Here is an 18,065-nt window from a genome sequence, read left to right as displayed (position 1 = left end):
AATGCTTAGGACTGTTAGGACTTAAAACGCAAGCTGCGTTAGGGAAGAAAACAGAAACTCTTCCAGTACAGTTTTTGCATGAATTCTTTTGGGTTTATTTTTCTTTTGAATACTGAAGCATATGTCAGAGGGACTTGTACTGTGTTTTGGAGTATGAACTTTGTTAATGGAATCTAATTCTTTGTGCTGAATAAAAGCTCTTTATGTTTTGGAACCTGGTTGCTCTGCGAGTGTCTGAGCTGACGAGTTGGAAATCCTGGACCGGAGTAGGATCTGGATTAGGAGGATTTTTTCTGACCTCTTCCAAGTAGGGTTACCATATGGCTCCAGAAAAAGGAGGACGGATTGAGCCAGCCGGGTTTTACTTCCATTGCTTTCAATGGAAGTAATTGAGCCAGCCGGGTTTTACTTCCATTGCTTTCAATGGAAAGCAATGGAAGTAAAACCCGGCTGGCTCAATCCGTCCTCCTTTTTCTGGAGCCATATGGTAACCCTACTTCCAAGGAAAGTGTAAGAGGGAGCAGACCTGGTGATACAGACCATGCCACATCCTGATGTGACATTACACTTGCTATTCCTTATGCTGTTTCTTATTATTTTCAGTTGGATCCTTCCATTTTCTGAAGGATTTTCTTTTAGCTCTAATAGCTTCCTTGAACTCACTTTTTAACCATGCTGGCAATCACTTGGCTTTCTTTCCTCCTTTTTTAAATGCATTTTTCATGTCCATCCAACAAAGTCATATTTGTTTCCAATAATGAGCACATTTCATTTCTCTGCAAGATCCCACACCGTTCAGAGGCCATCCTCTGCAATGGGTAGGCCAAAAGGTGTTAGCACCATATTCGCAGGTCTCAGTTCTGGTAGTGTTTCCATTTTAGCAAGTCTGGTCTTGACTTGGATAACTTTGTTAAATTTTAAAGAGATAATTTAGGAACCTCCATGTGGTCCATTCCTGTACATCTGTAGGAAGTTGCTTTATTGCTCAGATACCCATGCCAAATCCAACAGCAAGAGCTCTACACCATGCGTGCAAAATCTCTGTGCAATCATAGGTGCAATATTGTTTGTTTATTTATTTATTTATTGGGATTTATCAACTGCCTTTATGAAGACAATAAGCACAATATATTTTTTATGCTATAATGTGACTATATAGAGTTTTCAGTATCTCCTAGTTACTGTTTCCTGTCTCTGGTGATGACTCTTTGAATATCTGACAATGCTGTTTCAACAGTTTGTCTGTCTTTGCTGGGATTAATTGGTGTAAGGCAGACTGTGTTAATTTGTCAGCTGCTATTTGGCACCAGGTCCATTTTTGTTGTGTGACCAGAGCACTGGTCATTGAGGACAAGAGTGTTTGGCCCTGGTTTCCCATATGAGAGAAGCAGCACTTCTCATAAATGTGTGCAGACCCGATTTTGAATTTAACTCTGATGTTTTTATTATTTTCAGAACAAACCACGAGTCCAACATGTACAAATGTTTGTAAAAGACATGGTCCTGCTTAGCCCACAACCCCATGACCATATATTTTAGGTAACGAGGAAACAAGTGAACAGTGAATCCCTCTTCCAGTAAAGGTTTCTTCATCCATATTTGTCACTCTCGTGCTTGGTGGTCCACATAACATTACATTCCTATTCACCCACTAAGGAAGTTAAATGAGAAACATCTCTACATGTGTATAGCAACATTTACTCATGTAAATTGCATACACATGTAAATAGTGATTTCAGAATGCTGCTGTTTACATGTTCAGATCACACCATACAGAAAATTCAGGGAGGAGTGATGGGAGGGTGTAGTTTGGGTCTGCCTTGGATGGGACTAAAATCTATGAGGTTATTCCCCATTTTACAAAAGAAATACATATTTGTGAGAAGAAATTTTCACATCAGGCTTTATACCAGCTTAGAGGCATGCACAGAATTTTAAAAGGTGCTCTTTCTGGCCGGGGCTTTACACAAGGAATTCAGGGAGTCATTCTCCTTAATTTCCCATTGTTTATTTCCATCTCCAAAATGAAGAAAAGTAAAAATTCCAGCCTCACTATTTAATTGGCTGCACTTACACATCAGAATTTCTAAAATTGGTCAGCTGTATGTGTGTTGTGAAATTACTACTTCCACATGGAAGTTCCATGTTCTTGATGCTTATTTCTCTCCATGTGTAGACTTGTGTTAAATGGTTGCTTCTTCTGTGCATGGCAGCAAATGCAAGCATGCACTGTAAGACCTTATAGGTATTTTAAAAAAAGGCTCTACATTTGGAATTGAGCATGTCCTAACCAATGTTCCCTCTAAGGACCAACCTAGCACATACAAATTTTTTTCGTGTGAGCAACAATTTTTAAAAACCAACAATTGGGGAGTCTGTATTTTTCTGTTAGACAGGTCTATGTACACCATACTGCCACATCTGCTGCCCATCTTCCCACCTGTGAAATTATTCATACAAGGGCTGTCTCCTAAAAAAAAAAAAAAAAAAACCATGACCTCACCCCACCCTGTTATCCCCCCCCCTTTACTCCCTTTAATCCCCACATTCCCATAACCCTCTACCCACTGTTCCCCCACAATTGTGAATGATCACATAGTAATGCCCCCCCCCACCCCGACCACCCCCCCATTCAATTTCTCTATGCCATAAATAGAAAAGAAAAGAAACTCTCATGTATCAGGCAAGGCATTGAGAGGAGGGCTTGCAGGGCTCATGGCAGGAATCAAGAAGGCAGTACTGAAGACAGGCAAGGCATTGAGGGGAAGGCAGGGTCCAGTGCTTCCTGGCGCCAGTCCTTAATACAAGTTCCTTTGGCAACACGTGTGCCAGAAGCTGGCGTCGGCTGACACTGAAGGAGCTGCAGAGCATGGACTGCTGCCCCGAGGAAGGTCACAGGACCCAACAGGAAGGCTTATCCAGGTTTAATGATGAATACAGATTCTGAAGTTTACTTTCATAGCATTTTTTTCTCATGGGTTAGGTTTGGTCATGACTTTCCAAGGGCGTCGGGGGAGGGGAACACTAGGAGGGATGTAGCAGTTTGTGAGCGATCGTGTAAAAAATATGAGTGACGCTCCTGGAAAGTATGAGCAATCGCTCATGCGCTCACCTTCGAGGGAACACTGGTCTCAACCTGGACGTCTGAGTTCCCATCTTAACTGGTTGAAGTATAGGAAACAGAGAGTGGGGTTAAATGGGCAGTATTCACAATGGAGAAGGGTAGTTAGTGGGGTTCCTTGGGGGTCTGTGCTAGAACTGCTGCTTTTTAATATATTTATAAATGATTTAGAGATGGGAGTAACTAGCGAGGTAATTAAATTTGCTGATGACACAAAGTTATTCAAAGTCGTTAACTTGCGATAGGATTGTGAAAAATTACAGAAGGACCTTATGAGACTGAGAGACTGGGCAGCTAAACGGCAGATGACGTTTAATGTGAGCAAGTGCAAGGTGATGCAGGTGGGAAAAAAGAACCCGAATTAAAGCTACGTCATGCAAGGTTCCACGTTAGGAGTTACGGACCAGGAAAGGGATCTGGGTGTCATTGTCAATAATACACTGAAACCTTCTGCTCAGTGTGCTGCTGCGACTAGGAAAGCGAATAGAATGTTGGGTATTATTAGGAAAGGTATGGAAAAGAGGTGTGAGGATGTTATAATGCCGTTGTATCGCTCCATGGTGCAACCGCACCTTGAGTTTTGTGTTCAATTCTGGTCGCCGCATCTCAAGAAAGATATAGTACAATTGGAAAAGGTGCAGGGAAGGGCGACAAAAATGATAGCGGGGATGGCACGACTTCCCTATGAAGAAAGACTAAGGAGGCTAGGGCTTTTCAGCTTGGAGAAGAGACGGCTGAGGGGAGACATGATAGAGGTATATAAAATAATGAGTGGAGTGGAACAGGTGGATGTGAAGCATCTGTTCACGCTTTCCAAAAATACTAGGACTACGGGGCAAGTGATGAAACTACAGTGTAGTAAATTTAAAACAAATCAGAGAAAATATTTTTTCACCCAATGCATAATTAAACTCTGGAATTCTTTGCCGGAGAACGTGGTGAAGGCGGTTAGCTTGGCAGAGTTTTAAAAGGGGTTAGACGGTTTCCTAAAGGACAAGTCCATAAACCACTACCAAATGGACTTGGGAAAAATCCACAATTTCAGGAATAACATGTATAGAATGTTTGTACGTTTGGGAAGCTTGCCAGGTGCCCTTGGCCTGGATTGACTGCCATCGTGGACAGGATGCTGGGCTCGATGGACCCTTGGTCTTTTCCCAGTGTGGCATTACTTATGTACTTATGTGGTTTATATTTAAACCTGAAAATCTCCCAAAGTTCTCAATGTGCCTCAGGGCTTCCCTTAATGACCTCATCGGGGATGTCACACAAAGAAATAGATCATCCACACAAAGGCTCAACACTTCCTGCTGCCCAGTTACTACTTCCTAAGTTTGAAGGTCAAAGACTCGAGGGTCAACAGAACCTAGTGGAGATAATGGGTGACCTTGGCATGCACCATGCTGCAGTTCAGACCTGTCCAGCCTGTTTTTGTTGACCAATACTCCAGGTGTGTTGTTCTACAGTATCTTACCCTATTTCAGATAGCGGCCTTTCAGCCCAAGCTTCTGAAGCTTGTAAAGTATATTTGACCAGGAAACTATCAAAGGCCTTTTGGCGTCAAAACTCACAATCTAACAGAATATCTCTGTTTATAATATTCCATCGCTACTAACATTCCACATATATTTCTGTTGGTTGTTCTGCCCTAACAACGCCCACTTGGTCTATAGGTATAAGATTAGACTTCTTTTCCCACAGTTTGGTAGCAGTTTAACATTAAAGTTCAAGAGCGAGTTAGGTCGATCAACTGGATCCTTGCCAAATTTGGGAGTGACCATGATCAGAGCCAATATAGAGCTGGAAACTGCCCTGAATATAGTATATCCATATACTTATCCTCTAGATCAGGTATATTATACATCAAAAGGATCCTATATAATTCTGCACTATACCTATCCAGGCAAGGTCTTACTGGTCTTTATAAGTTGTTGCATCTTCTGATATTACAGGCCCATATCGCACCTCCAACTGATCTTCCCTAGTGATAGAAAAACAACATTTCTAAGAAAAAAGATTACCTGCATGCCTCTTGAGGCTTCCCTTCCACACAGTAAAGTACTTTTGCATAGCAGCTAAGTACATTGATTTATTTTGCCCAGGGGAATTTTTAATGGTTAACTCTGTACTGCTTGAGCTGATACTCAAGTGCCAAGATACTCTTATTGTGGTTTGGATTCCTATTGCCAACATAAAACTGCCTTTGCCACCTCCTAAAACTAAACTAGATTCTCCTAATGGTCCTTATTCGATGTCACATAATTTCGACCATTACGCCTATAAACAACTATGGAAGTTAGCATTTCCAGTCAAATAGGCTAGGAATTGCCAAGTCTTTCAGATGAGACTGTAGTTTCCCAATCAATTCATATCATAGAATGATATAAGATTTCCATAGATCCAGTCTTTCTGTGACTACCTTATTAAAGCTACTCTGTGAGACTATGTGGGACTAGGTAACACAGCTTCTAGATGCAGTGGAGGAATGGCCTAGTGGTTAGAGCACCGGTCTTGCATCCAGAGGTGGCCGGTTCAAATCCCACTGCTGCTCCTTGTGATCTTGGGCAAGTCACTTAACCCTCCATTGCCTCAGATACAAACTTAGATTGTGAGCCCTACTGGGATAGAGAAATATCCAGTGTACCTGAATGTAACTCACCTTGAGCTACTACTGAAAAAGGTGTGAGCAAAATCTAAATAAATGTGTATAATTATGTTAAGTCAGATGCAACATGTATTTGACAAGTCAAGATCCTTACAAAAATAAGAAATGCCCTTACTAACTCTCAGCATTGTCCCAAAGATGTTATATCAAATGCATGACCCATACCCCCCTTGACAACAGAGGATTTTTCTAAATCTGAATCATGAGAGCAATAAAAATAAAATCCCTTGCCAGAAATATAGGAGAATCACAACCCTGCAGTCTCCTCACTATGTTTTGAAAAAGCTTAGGTGCATATGAGTAGTGAACATGGCCATTTTGAAACCAGAAGAACATCCAACTTTTTGATTCAAAAATAGCCATTTGTCAGATGTTTTTGTTCTTAGTGCATCTATATTTTTGGACAATTAACCCCCCCCCCCCCCCCCCAAAAAAAAAGAAAATAAAGGTCTAAGGGGGAAATGAACAAAAACAAGTCATTGAAATGTATGAGGAGTCAGCATTCTTAGTAGACTGGCCACACAGACATCCCAGCAGAGCAGTGGGGCACTGCAATGGACTTCACATAAAAGCTCCCAGGTACATATTTATTTATTGCATTTGTATCCCACATTTTCCCACCTATTTGCAGGCTCAATGTGGCTTACATAGTTTAGTTATGATATTGTCATTCCAGGATATCAGATACAATTAGTAATGTGTAGAGATTAAGTAAGGGGAAGAAGAAGGAAGTGATTGGGTGGGTAAGTTTAGAAGGTGGACTTTTCTAACAGGATGGATTGGTGAGGTGGATTGTTGGGGCTATAGGTTCTCTTTGTTGAAGAAATATGTCTTCAGAGATTTGCGAAAGTTAGTTATTTCCTCAATTGTTTTCAGGTCTGTGGTTAATGCATTCCATAACTGCGTGCTCATGTAAGAGAAGGTAGTAGCATACATCAGCTTGTATTTTAGACCTTTACAGCTGGGGAAGTGCAGATTGAGAAATTTGCGGGACGATTTTGTGGCGTTTCTGGGAGGTAGGTCCACAAGGTTTAGCATGTAGATTGGGGCGTCTGCATGAATGATTTTGTGTACAATTGTGCAGATCTTGAACGCAATGCATTCCTTGAGTGGGAGCCAGTGAAGTTTCTCTCTTAGAGGTTTTGCACTTTCATATTTAGTTTTTCCAAATATGAGTCTGGCGGCAGTATTCTGGGCTGTTTGGAGTTTTTTGATAGTCTGTTCTTTGCAGCCAGCATACAGTGCATTGCAGTAGTCCAGGTGGCTTATTACCATTGACTGTACCAGGGTTCGGAAGACGTGTCTCGGGAAGTAAGGTTTTACTCTTTTGAGTTTCCACATGGAGTGGAACATCTTTTTCGTCATGTTCTTCATGTGGGTATCGAGAGTGAGGTTTCGATCAATGGTAACTCCAAGAATTTTCAAGTTTTGTGAAACAGGAAAAGAACAGTATGGTGTGTTTATGGTGGAGAGGTTTTTTGTGTTATGTTGTGAGGTGAGTACAAGATATTGTGTTTTTTCTGCATTAAGTTTTAGTTGGAATGCATCCGCCTAGGTGTGCATGATGTGGAAGCTTTGGTTGATCTCGTTGGTGATTTCATTTAGATCATGTTTGAACGGGATGTAAATTGTGGCATCGTCTGCATATATGTAAGGGTTGAGGTTTTGATTGGCTAGAAGTTTGGCTAAAGGTATCATCATTAGGTTGAATAAGGTTGGTGAGAGGGGGGATCCTTGGGGGACTCCATATTCAGGTGTCCATGGGGGTGATCTATCCGCATTCGTTGTTACTTGGTATGATCTTGTGGTCAGGAATCCTTTGAACCATTTGAGAACTGTACCTCCTATTCCGAAGTATTCTAGTATATGTAATAGTATTCCATGATTAACCATGTCAAAGGCACTGGACAGGTCAAATTGTAGGAGGAGTATGTTGTTGCCAGTTGCAGTTGCTTGTTTGAATGATTTCATTGCGGACACTAGAACCGTTTCAGTGCTGTGATTTGACCGAAATCCTGATTGAGACTTATGCAGAATTGAGTGTTTATTTAGGTATTCAGTAAGTTGTTTCGTCACTATACCCTCCATGAGTTTGGTTATGAGTGGAATAGATGCTACTGGGCGATAGTTAGTTAGGTCCATTGAGCTTTTCTTAGCATCTTTTGGAAGCGGGGTAAGTAGGATGTTTCCTTTATCCGTGGGAAAGAGCCCATTGTGCAGCCTGTGGTTTACATGGTTCGCAGGGTCTGTTTTAAATTGTTTGGGTGCGGATCTTATTAGACTGGTAGGCTAAATGTCTAATTTGCATTGCGATTTGGCGTATTTTCCAAGCCAGTGTGAGATTTCATCTGATGAGAGCGTCAAAGTTGGTCCATAATCGATCTGCTGGGCTTTCCCCGGGTTTTCGGTCTAGACATTCAAGGATGTTTGTGTAGTCCGTTATATTGGTGGGTATTATGTGTCGGAGTTTTATGATTTTTTCATTGAAGTAGTTCACGAGATTAGTTGCTGATGGGGGTGTCTGTGTTGTTGGAGGTAACCGTTGTAGTATTTAGGAGATTGTTTACGAGTGAGAAGAGTTTGTGTGTATCCTTGTAATTTGGTCCTATTTTGGTTTTGTAGTACGTCCTTTTAGTTTGTCTGATAGTGTATTTGTATTTTCTTTGTAATTGTTTCCAGTCGTTGAGTGTGTGTTTGTCTTTTTTCTTGCTCCATGCTCTTTCTAATCTTCTGACCTGTGTTTTTAGTTCTTTAAATTCTTCGTTAAACCATGGTATTGAGTTTTTCCTATGTGAGGTTCTGGTTTGAAGTGGTGCTATGTTGTCTAGAACTGTTCTGCTTCTGTTGTCCCATTCTTGGAGATATTGGGGTGAGTCTGTGGGTGTTGTCCATTTGTCGGTGTAGAATTGTTTCCAGAATGTTAGTGGGTCTATTTTGCCTCTCGTAGTATATGTTTGTTGTTTTTGTTGTGTCTGTTTTGTTCTCCAGTGGAGGGAAAGGTTTGCACTGTAGTGATCGGACCATGGCGTGGCTGTCCATTTTATGTCTGTTAGTGTGAGATTTGGTTCTGATGAGAATTTGTGGGTGATGATATCTAGTGTATGTCCTTTGTTATGGGTGGGTTGTATGTTTGGCCAGGTGAGCTCCCATAGTTGGAGGAAGTCCTTGTATTTGCGTACATTGCTTGAGTTAGTATCTTCAAGGTGCAGATTGATGTCTACTGCTATGAGATGGTTCTGGGTGGAAACACAAGTATTCGATATGAAATCCAGAAAGTGCGCTTGTGAATCTTGCCAGTTGCCCGGGGGTCTGTAAAATAGAATTAGGTTTAGCTTATCACGTAAGTTGTAGTGGTTGATTCTGACTGAGGCTATTTCGAGTTGGGGAAGAATAGATTCTGCTGTTGTTGTGACTGTGAATTGAGATTTATAGATTATTGCTATGCCTCCTCCTCTTTTTCCTTCTCTTGTCCAGTGGGTAATTTTGTATCCTGGGGGACAGAGCTCTAAAATTATTGGATCTTTGGAGTCATGGATCCAAGTTTCGCTAATGAGTAGGAAGTCGAGGTGGTCGGCTGTAATCCAGTCGGTTAGTATCGTGGTTTTATTAACTGCCGATCTGGCATTGATGTATCCTCTTTGTATTTGTTGGTGGTGTTCAGTTGGGTTTGAGGTAGTGATAATTTTTTATCAACTGTCTGTCTTCTTGATGTGTGAGTTTGTTATGTACTTTCTTTCCTGTCTGTTGATGGTGACCGTGGCTAGAAGGTTTTTTGTGCCGTTGTTTAATATCACACAGTTACCTCTTATATTGTATGGTGAGCTCTTCAAAACCCACCAAAAGCCTACTGTACCCACTTTCAGTTGCCCTTATGTCTGCAGATGTCACCTATATGTGGGTACAGTAGGTTTTTGGTGCATTTTGGAGGGCTCACACTTTCCACCACAAGTGTAACAGTTAGAGTGGGATATGGGTCTGGGACCCGTTCTGTACATTGCACTGCACTGACAATTGGATTACTCCAGGGTCCTGCTTGCTGCTAATAGGACTGGCCATAATATCTGAAGCTGTCATGAAGCGGTGTGTACTGTTTTCTTTCATATCGTTGGGAGGTGGATGGAGATCAGTGACTACTGAAAGAGTAAAGGGGATGGGGGGTCATGCCTTAACCCTTCAGTGGTCATGTAGCCATTTAGGGCACCTTTTTGTGACTTAGTTGTGATTGAATCAGGTCTAGACCAAAATGTCTAACTTTTCACCCTGAACGTTTTTGCTTTGTTCCATTATGGTACAAAAACGTCCAAGTTTTGGGAACGTCCAAATCCCACCCCTAACACTCCCCATTGTTATTTGGACGCACTGTATATGAACTGCATAGAAAACCATCTTAAAATGGGTTTCAAAAATAGTGATTTGGACAGTTTGGCAAAAAAAAATCCCATCTATCTGCCACTTTTGGACATTTTTTGTTTTGAAACAAATGACTGTCTTCCCATAGACTTTAGCCTTCCTTGATGGAAATTGCCCCTAATGGATCCTTCACTTTCCACAGAAAGACAGTATATTAAATACGTCACCCTAGACACTCAAGGGGTACCTGCTTATTGACGACAATTGCCACATCTCTTCAAGTGCGTGAAAAATATGCAAATACCCTATGGCATTTAGTCCTTCCTTAACTCTTACTATGCTCATTTTTCAGCAGGTGGGCTCTTGTAAATAAACAGTTTGGGCTTTATGCCTCTTATGATCCTGCAAAAGTTTTGTTCGTTAGATATGGAGACCTACTCCAGCCACATTCCAGGATAAAATCCTTATTCAGGACACACAAATAGCACCTCAGGTGCTCTAGATGATCTTGAACCCAAAATATTGGGCTTAGCCACAACCTCCAGTCACTAATCCATGAGACTGCGAATTTGATTCCTAGCAAGCCCTTAACAGTATCCACTGAGGACTATGAAATAGACTCCAGAGTCCATGTGAAATATAAATTGACTTGAAAACAGGTTGACAAAGAACATCGACTTTAATTTCAGACCTGAAGCCACTCAGCAAGAGTTGCCAGTTTCTTTGCTTTGCTTATCTATGTCGGCATCTCCACTGGAGATTCTCTATTTCATAGTGTCCAACCAACACCCAATTTTTGCCATTGCTTTGCTCATCTCCAGTTTCAAGAAAGTCAGCTCAAACTTGGGATCTAGAGCTGTGGTAATTTGATGGGTAAGCTCTGCAACCAAGGCCACAGGGGCAGTGGGTCTCGTATGTACTGCTGTCTCCTTCACTGTCTTAGCTTCTTTCTGGGTCTTTTACTATCTTTTTTGCTGGCTTTGATGACCTCCTGCCACCTGATGCTGGTTTTCAGCTACTTAAGTCTTAGGGGAGGACCAGTTAAATTCCAACGAACTGCAGAGGGTGAGTAAACATACATAAAGTTGTTTTTATTAACAGACCAAAAACCAATAATAATAATAAAATTTCTAAAACCAGTAAAATAAAAAAGATTGCCTGATTCAATTACATACAGGAAAAAGTGTGCAATACACATACAATGTTGCCAGACTCGACATAGATTCTGTGTTTCAGCTATAAATGCCTGCCTCAGGATTCACAAGCCAAGACTGTGTCTGACTTGTGTATAGGCAAATATTGTCGTTGAATTGGTATGTGTTGAGCAAAAAGGCATAATAATCTGCAGTCACTTCAAGGGTTAACAAACAGTCAAGCTGTGTGCTTCTAAATCTTTGTGTCGAGTCTGGCAACCTTTGTATTTGTATTGTAAACCTTTTTCTATATGTAATTGAATCACGCAATCAGTTTTTGCATTTTATTGGTTTTACAAAATTACTGTTTTTTGATCCGTTGATAAATACCACTTTAAATATGTTTATTCACCTCTGCCATTCATTGGAATTTATTTGGTTCTCCCTTCTCTGAGACTTGTGTACATTCGTAGAGGTTTTTCTTCTTTTCTTGCTTTTTCCCGGTTTTCAGGTACTCCGTATACTTCTGGGTACAATGGTAATGAATAATCTCATATTGAGCTGCCAAGGGTCCTAGATTATGGATGTGTGAAAGAGATTGCTGCCGGATTATGATACCCTCCCCCCCCCCCCCAACACACACACACACACACACACACAATTGTGAATATAGAATTTAGATGCTTACAGATGATGATCTGATCTTTTTTTTTCCCTAGGTTGATTTTCAAAGATGTTGCACAGTCCAGGGTCATTCTGAGATATACTACATTTGTGCAGAGAATTAGTTTTGCACAGTTCTAATGGTTTTTATTTAGTTTTTGATTTTCGTCATGATTGTACAGATGGGAGAGTCAGACCGTTGCCTTATTCAGATTTGTTCAAACTCAATTAGCAATGTATTTTTCAGTAGGTGAGCTTGATTAGGGCAGTCTATCCTCTGTATGTGCTGCTAGTTCCAGGTCTTAAACAAAGCTGCATGTTTTCAGATACATTTGGTTGGTCGTTTGTGTGGATGTTTTAAAAAAGTAATACCAGAACACTTCTTTGTGGTTGGCCGATCTGTTGTAAGCAGTAGCAGATGTTTTTCCTTCCAAGTTAAACAAAGAAGTAATGAAAGTTCTTGGATTATTCAGACTAGCTGGTAGCCCTTTGTCATATTAAAGATCTTACAAAGCCAACCCACACAAGCACACCCCACAAACACACAAAGATTGCTGTCAATAAAAAAAAATGGAATGAAAAAGAGACGACCTCAAAACTTGTTCTAGATCTTAATTTCAGCTGTCATATGTAATCATTGGTCTCTTAAAAAAAAAAACCCTTCATGTGCAAAATGTGAAACATGCAACAACAGAAGAATTGTTTAATCAGCTTTAACTAGAAAATTCGCAAGCATTATAACTTTGACTTAACTTTCAAAAAAGGTCTTCAAAATCTAACCCAGTGAAGGACTATGTTACCGCCACTAGGCTGCTTCAGGGATTTTATTAACTTCCAAACTGTGGCTAAAGACATATGAAGATTCTTTTGACAGGTATGTTGTCTTCAAACATACAGCTCCACGTAATTTGCCCTTCATATTGTGGGTGTACCATCTGTCCTTGCACAGGAATGGAACGGTTTCAGAAGGCAGTCCTTTGTATCTGGTCTTAATGTTGTACTCTGTTTATTGACAATGCAATCAAGGCCTAAGGCCTGACCAGCCCTCTTGTTGAGATTGACCTTGTCCATTTCTGCCACAGTGAAATGGTCCTGGATGTTTATTCTTTTCTTGATGTTCTTTTTGTAGTTTCCTTTTTTGCAGTTTGTTTGGTGGTTTTGCCATGTTTAAGCAGTTATTGTGCTACCTCCTAACAGTTGCGTTGTGTAGTAGTCTTTCTTCTGGCTCAGCTTCTCGATTGTGGCCCTTTCTGTGAATGATAACCTTGGTCAAAGATTAAAATGGTTGGCATTGTTCCTCATATGACTTAATGATGCATTTAATGATGCATTTTACTTTTACAAATAACACATAATTAGAACTTGTGATTTTAGGTTTTAACTGATAAACACCCCAAAGCAAAAGAATTAAAATAAATGTTTAACAGATCCTTGGAGACGGAAGAGATTCAGTGTGATTGGAGAAAGGCATTAAATATGGTCATCCTTTACAAAAGTGGTAGCATAGAAGCAGTGATCCTCACCCTGGTAGGGGAGGATGCAAGATGGTGATGGAGCAAGACATGTTTGGGGGGAGCTTCTGCATATTCCCTGTCTTAAACAATTTTTTCAGCATTCAGCTATGCCTAAATGTTGGGACAAGACTAAGGGTAGCCTTCCCCACTCATCTTCTGTTCCCCAACCGTGCCAGACCATAATTACCTCTTTTGCGGTTTCTTCTGCAATGGACTCTGCTGTCGGGGCTAGGAGGAGCCTAGACTTGGCCAGTGAGGCTTTACTGAGTCCTCAACATCCCAAAATTCCTTCATGTCCTGGAATTCCAAAAGGGGTGGGAAAGATGCAGTGGATCCCTAAAAGGCAAGAGGATACAGCAAATGCAGAACACTTCAGTTAAGTAATAACTTTTGCACTACTAAGAAATCATGGGGAAAGTAGCATAACCCCAACCTTCCTGGGCAGACTTGATGGGCTGTGTTGGTGTTTCTCTGCCATTTGCTATTGCATAGAATAAAAAATCATAAGGTAGCACGAAACAAAGACTTAATAGCTTTCCACTGTAGCTCTCACGCCTCTAAGGAACAAACACAATCAAACTCCTGGAAGCTTCCAAATACATCCTACATCTTTGAATTTATGTAAAGAAAGTGATTCATAAAGGCAAATGTTAAATAGTACCCAAATCTAAGTGAATTAGATCTGTGGTGGGTAATTTGTATTGGGTCTGAATTAATTCATAAGATGGATCTGGTTGTCATTTTAGGTGTTAGTGGCAAGCCATTTGTTGATTTATAAGTTAACTAGATGCCAACAATAAAGTTGTAAATGGATAAGAAGTAGTCTCACATCAGGAAAAATAGTCCTCTACGTTTTAGTGAGGGTCAATTGTAAATAAGGTTCATAACGTTTCTTATGGCCAGCCATTCACTTTAGCATACTGAAACAGGTTTGAGGACCCTGGAATTCAAACCGATCTGTTTGATGGTTTGTGTGTGGATAGCAAACAGATCAGAGGGAAACAGCAACACAGAAAATCATGAAGCAATAATAGTGTAGAGGGGCATAGATGAAACAACAAAGTGGAACCAGGATACTGAGGAAGCAACTTTATTCAAGGACTCGACATGGCTCGTGTTTCGGCAATTGCTTGCATCGTGGGTCAGGATGTTGTTAGGACAATGAAAGTCTTCCAGTATAGGTTCCATGGTCACAATAGTAAAAGGTGAATGCACTGGATCTGCAAGCTCTGGGTGGTCTTGTTTTAGGTATTGTGGGAGTAACTGAGGGCAGGATCTAGAGCTCAGACTGAACATCTGATACAAGTCTTAGTTCTCTCAGCACTATCAGGCTGTATTTTTCACTATTTGGCTCATAACCCCAGCTCCTCACTCTTCTTCACCTCCTATACTCGCCTTTCAGAAGCTGTTCAGGCAGGTTCCTCTGTTCTTTCTTCAGATTTCTTGGGTTCCTTCGTTTCCATGGAGTGGGGTATGTTTTTTGTTTGTTTGTTTTTTGTATGAGTTGTCCCTTTGATTCTTCTGAAATCAGACTTCAGATGTCAAGACTGATGCGTTCTAATACTGTGCTTAAGTCACCTGGAGCTGTTGTCTCTCGGACGTCCTTTTCAATGCTGGTTTAGTCTTTTTATTTACGGCGCCCTCTGTGGCTGTCAGGGGCTGATGCTGAGTGCAGTTGAGCTGAGTTCTTCATGCCCATTTGCTCATTTGTGCTTTGGGCTGCACCTGTTAATGAGTTTGAAGACCTGTATGTCTGTCTCTATTTTGCTTTCATCCTCCTGTGGTACTTTGACATCTTATGAAGAAATTATATGTGGTTACCAGTGGTTGGGGTTTTATTTAAGGTTAATAATTCCATTAGTAATAGAATTTTAAATGTTCGGGCACTCTTGACATAGTGGCTAGATGAAATTTCTAATTCGTTTATAACATTTTCCTACTTTTAACCTTGTTTTAAATGGACAGTATGGCAAATCCCCCTCCCCCCAAAAAAAAAAAAAAATCCAGTCCAGTTAACTTATAAATCAACAAATGGCTTGTCTGTTAGCATCTAAAGTGATCACCAGATTTCCATCTTATGAATGAATTAAGATCCATCACTTTATGACGGTTGCATAGGAAGATGTCCTGGGGAACTGAGTTCAATTCCCACTTCAGGCACAGGCAGCTCCTTGTGACTCTGGGCAAGTCACTTAACCCTCCATTGCTCCATGTAAGCTGCATTGAGCCTGCCATGAGTGGGAAAGTGCGGGGTACAAATGTAACAAAACAAACAAAAAAAATATGTGAAACAAACACCATTCTTTTGCAGTTGCTACTCATTTGCTTAGTCCTGAAGCTGATGCCAGATGGCTTCTGTCCTGAAACACTAGCAGTGAGGAAGATAGAGTTGGAGCCTATGGCATTGCAACAGGAGAAGAAATTGGGGCAAACCAAAATGAACTTTACTGTTTTGCTATTTGTCCACTACATTCCCTTACCCTGATACATAATTCACCTTCTTAAATTTATGTACAGACAGCAGCATCTTTCTTTTCCCTGCCATTTCCCTTCTCCGCTGTCACATAGCAAATTATTTGACTGCAGTAGCAATAAATATGCTAGACTCTGTTAATGTTTTTGTTTTCACCCCTGTAATTTTTTCTAGGTCACTCACCACTCTAGGTTTGGTTATATCCTCACTGGCTGATCAAGCAGCAGGGAAGGGAAAGAGCAAGTTTGTGCCTTACAGAGACTCGGTTCTCACTTGGCTTCTCAAGGTACTGCAATCCAACTGAATAACCTGTTGTGTCTCTTCTTTCTGTATCAGCTTTCGGGTTTTAATGGCCCGATGAGCTGCCTCACTAATGACACCTGGAAACATGGAGAGAAGAAAGTGCTCATCTTTACCACTTGTGGCTGGGATATTTTATTTCAATAATTATTGACTTTGGTTAGCTTATGCTGGGTTAATAATCCCATTAGTGAAGACATGGGAAAATTGAAGGCATAACTAATCTGCACTTAGATGCATCAAAGCTAGGAAGTTGTTTGCTTATTTAATTATTTATTAAATTACATTTATTTTCCACCAAGCCAGTAATAAGACTGTCAAAAAGATAAATGACTCAATGCCAAGTCTTAAGAGTTAAGTGTAGTGCTACATATATTTAAGATGGCACAAAAACAGATGGTGAAATTTGAACTTCTTAAAATGGAGTCGCTTGGATTGAATGGGAATCGAATATGTGGCAGGGGATTTTGATCTGAACTGATCCAAGTGAGAAATTAAAAAAAAAAATGGTTGGCCTTAGGTTCGGGCCCCAACACTTTCAGAGTTGGAGAACCCATCTGTGACCATTCTTGACAGTGCATCATCTATCCCCTAGCAACACAAATAGAGAGACAGGAGCCCATCCATACTGCTCCCAGCATCTGCTCTCCATTGCTTTCTATTTTTACTGATCCGCTGGCATTTTCAAATTCTTTGGGCCAGCCCAGTTGCCACTTTTCTTACCATGACCATGATACCTTTGGAGTGGGTTGGCCTGGGAGTTTTGAAAATGCCTGTAGCTCCATTAGCAGAGTGAGAGGTTGGGATATGAGCAGAGATGAGTAGGGTGGTGCTCTGAGGGGGAGGATAGTAGAGAGTTGCATAGGGACAGAAATCCAACCTGTCCCCGCGGGAATCTAACCTGTCCCCATCCTTCCCCGCCACAAGTAATCTCCACCCCAGCCCCCGGCCTAGCTAGCCATTTCCGCACCGCAGTCACCTTGCTCCTCCTCCCCAAGAAAGAGATCTGCATGAAATATTTATTTTTATTATTTTGACTTATGAAAACCACAAGGTTTTTGGTGTTCCTCTAAAATATTTTCCCTGTTCTATAAATCATTGAAAGTAAAAATTGTTTCCTATTGGTGATGCGTATTATCAAATATCATAAATAAATATACGGTGTTTGCATATGATTTTCTTTTAAGGAGCACCATCTATTTCTTACTTACTGTATGCAAATGTTTCACAGGACAATTTAGGGGGGAACAGCAAAACAGCCATGATTGCCACCATTAGTCCAGCAGCAGACAATTATGAAGAAACCCTCTCTACGCTAAGATATGCCGACCGAGCTAAAAGGATTGTTAATCATGCTGTGATAAATGAAGATCCAAATGCTAGAGTGATCCGGGAACTCAGGGAGGAGGTGGAGAAGCTGAAGGAGCAGCTCTCGCAGGCGGAGGTAAAGTCAGAGAGCTCTCTGGGCTGCAGTTAATAAAGAAAGCCAGGGGAGTGTGTTATGACCAGAACTTTGTATAGGTTGCTAATAAATTTTCTACTCTTATGGGTCCCGTTTTCTGAACAAGGTAGGAAAGACTGTAGCTGTAGAGTTCTTGAAGCATTTTTTTTAAAAGGGAAACTATACAAGGTACTTTCTTTTCTGAAAATTGTCTATAGGTAGAAAGTAACAGATTTTGAAGCTGCTTTCTTCAGGAGCCAAAAATAACACACACTTACTCCCTGATTCTATATAGCGTGACTTAAGTTGATCGCGCAAAACCAGTCAAATTCTGGATTTGCGCATACAACTTAATTAGTTAACAAGCCAGTCAGCGCTGATAATTGCCACTTAAGCAATTATTGA

The 18,065-nt window shown here is 40.8% G+C and overlaps 1 protein-coding gene across 1 annotated transcript in view; it reads left to right on the top strand.

The window, feature by feature from the left end:
- The window catches only part of KIF13A (kinesin family member 13A), an 818,528-nt gene that overhangs the window by 603,961 nt on the left and 196,502 nt on the right, over positions 1-18,065 (top strand). Inside the window, 2 exon segments of the mRNA XM_030211397.1 lie at positions 16,094-16,205; positions 17,451-17,663. Coding sequence (XP_030067257.1) covers positions 16,094-16,205; positions 17,451-17,663 — 325 coding nt within the window.

Source organism: Microcaecilia unicolor, chromosome 1 (assembly GCF_901765095.1).
Source record: "Microcaecilia unicolor chromosome 1, aMicUni1.1, whole genome shotgun sequence".
In the NCBI taxonomy this organism is placed as follows: domain Eukaryota; kingdom Metazoa; phylum Chordata; class Amphibia; order Gymnophiona; family Siphonopidae; genus Microcaecilia; species Microcaecilia unicolor.
The sequence above is the reverse complement of the archived record's forward strand: the minus strand, read 5'-3'. Positions and strand labels throughout refer to the sequence as shown.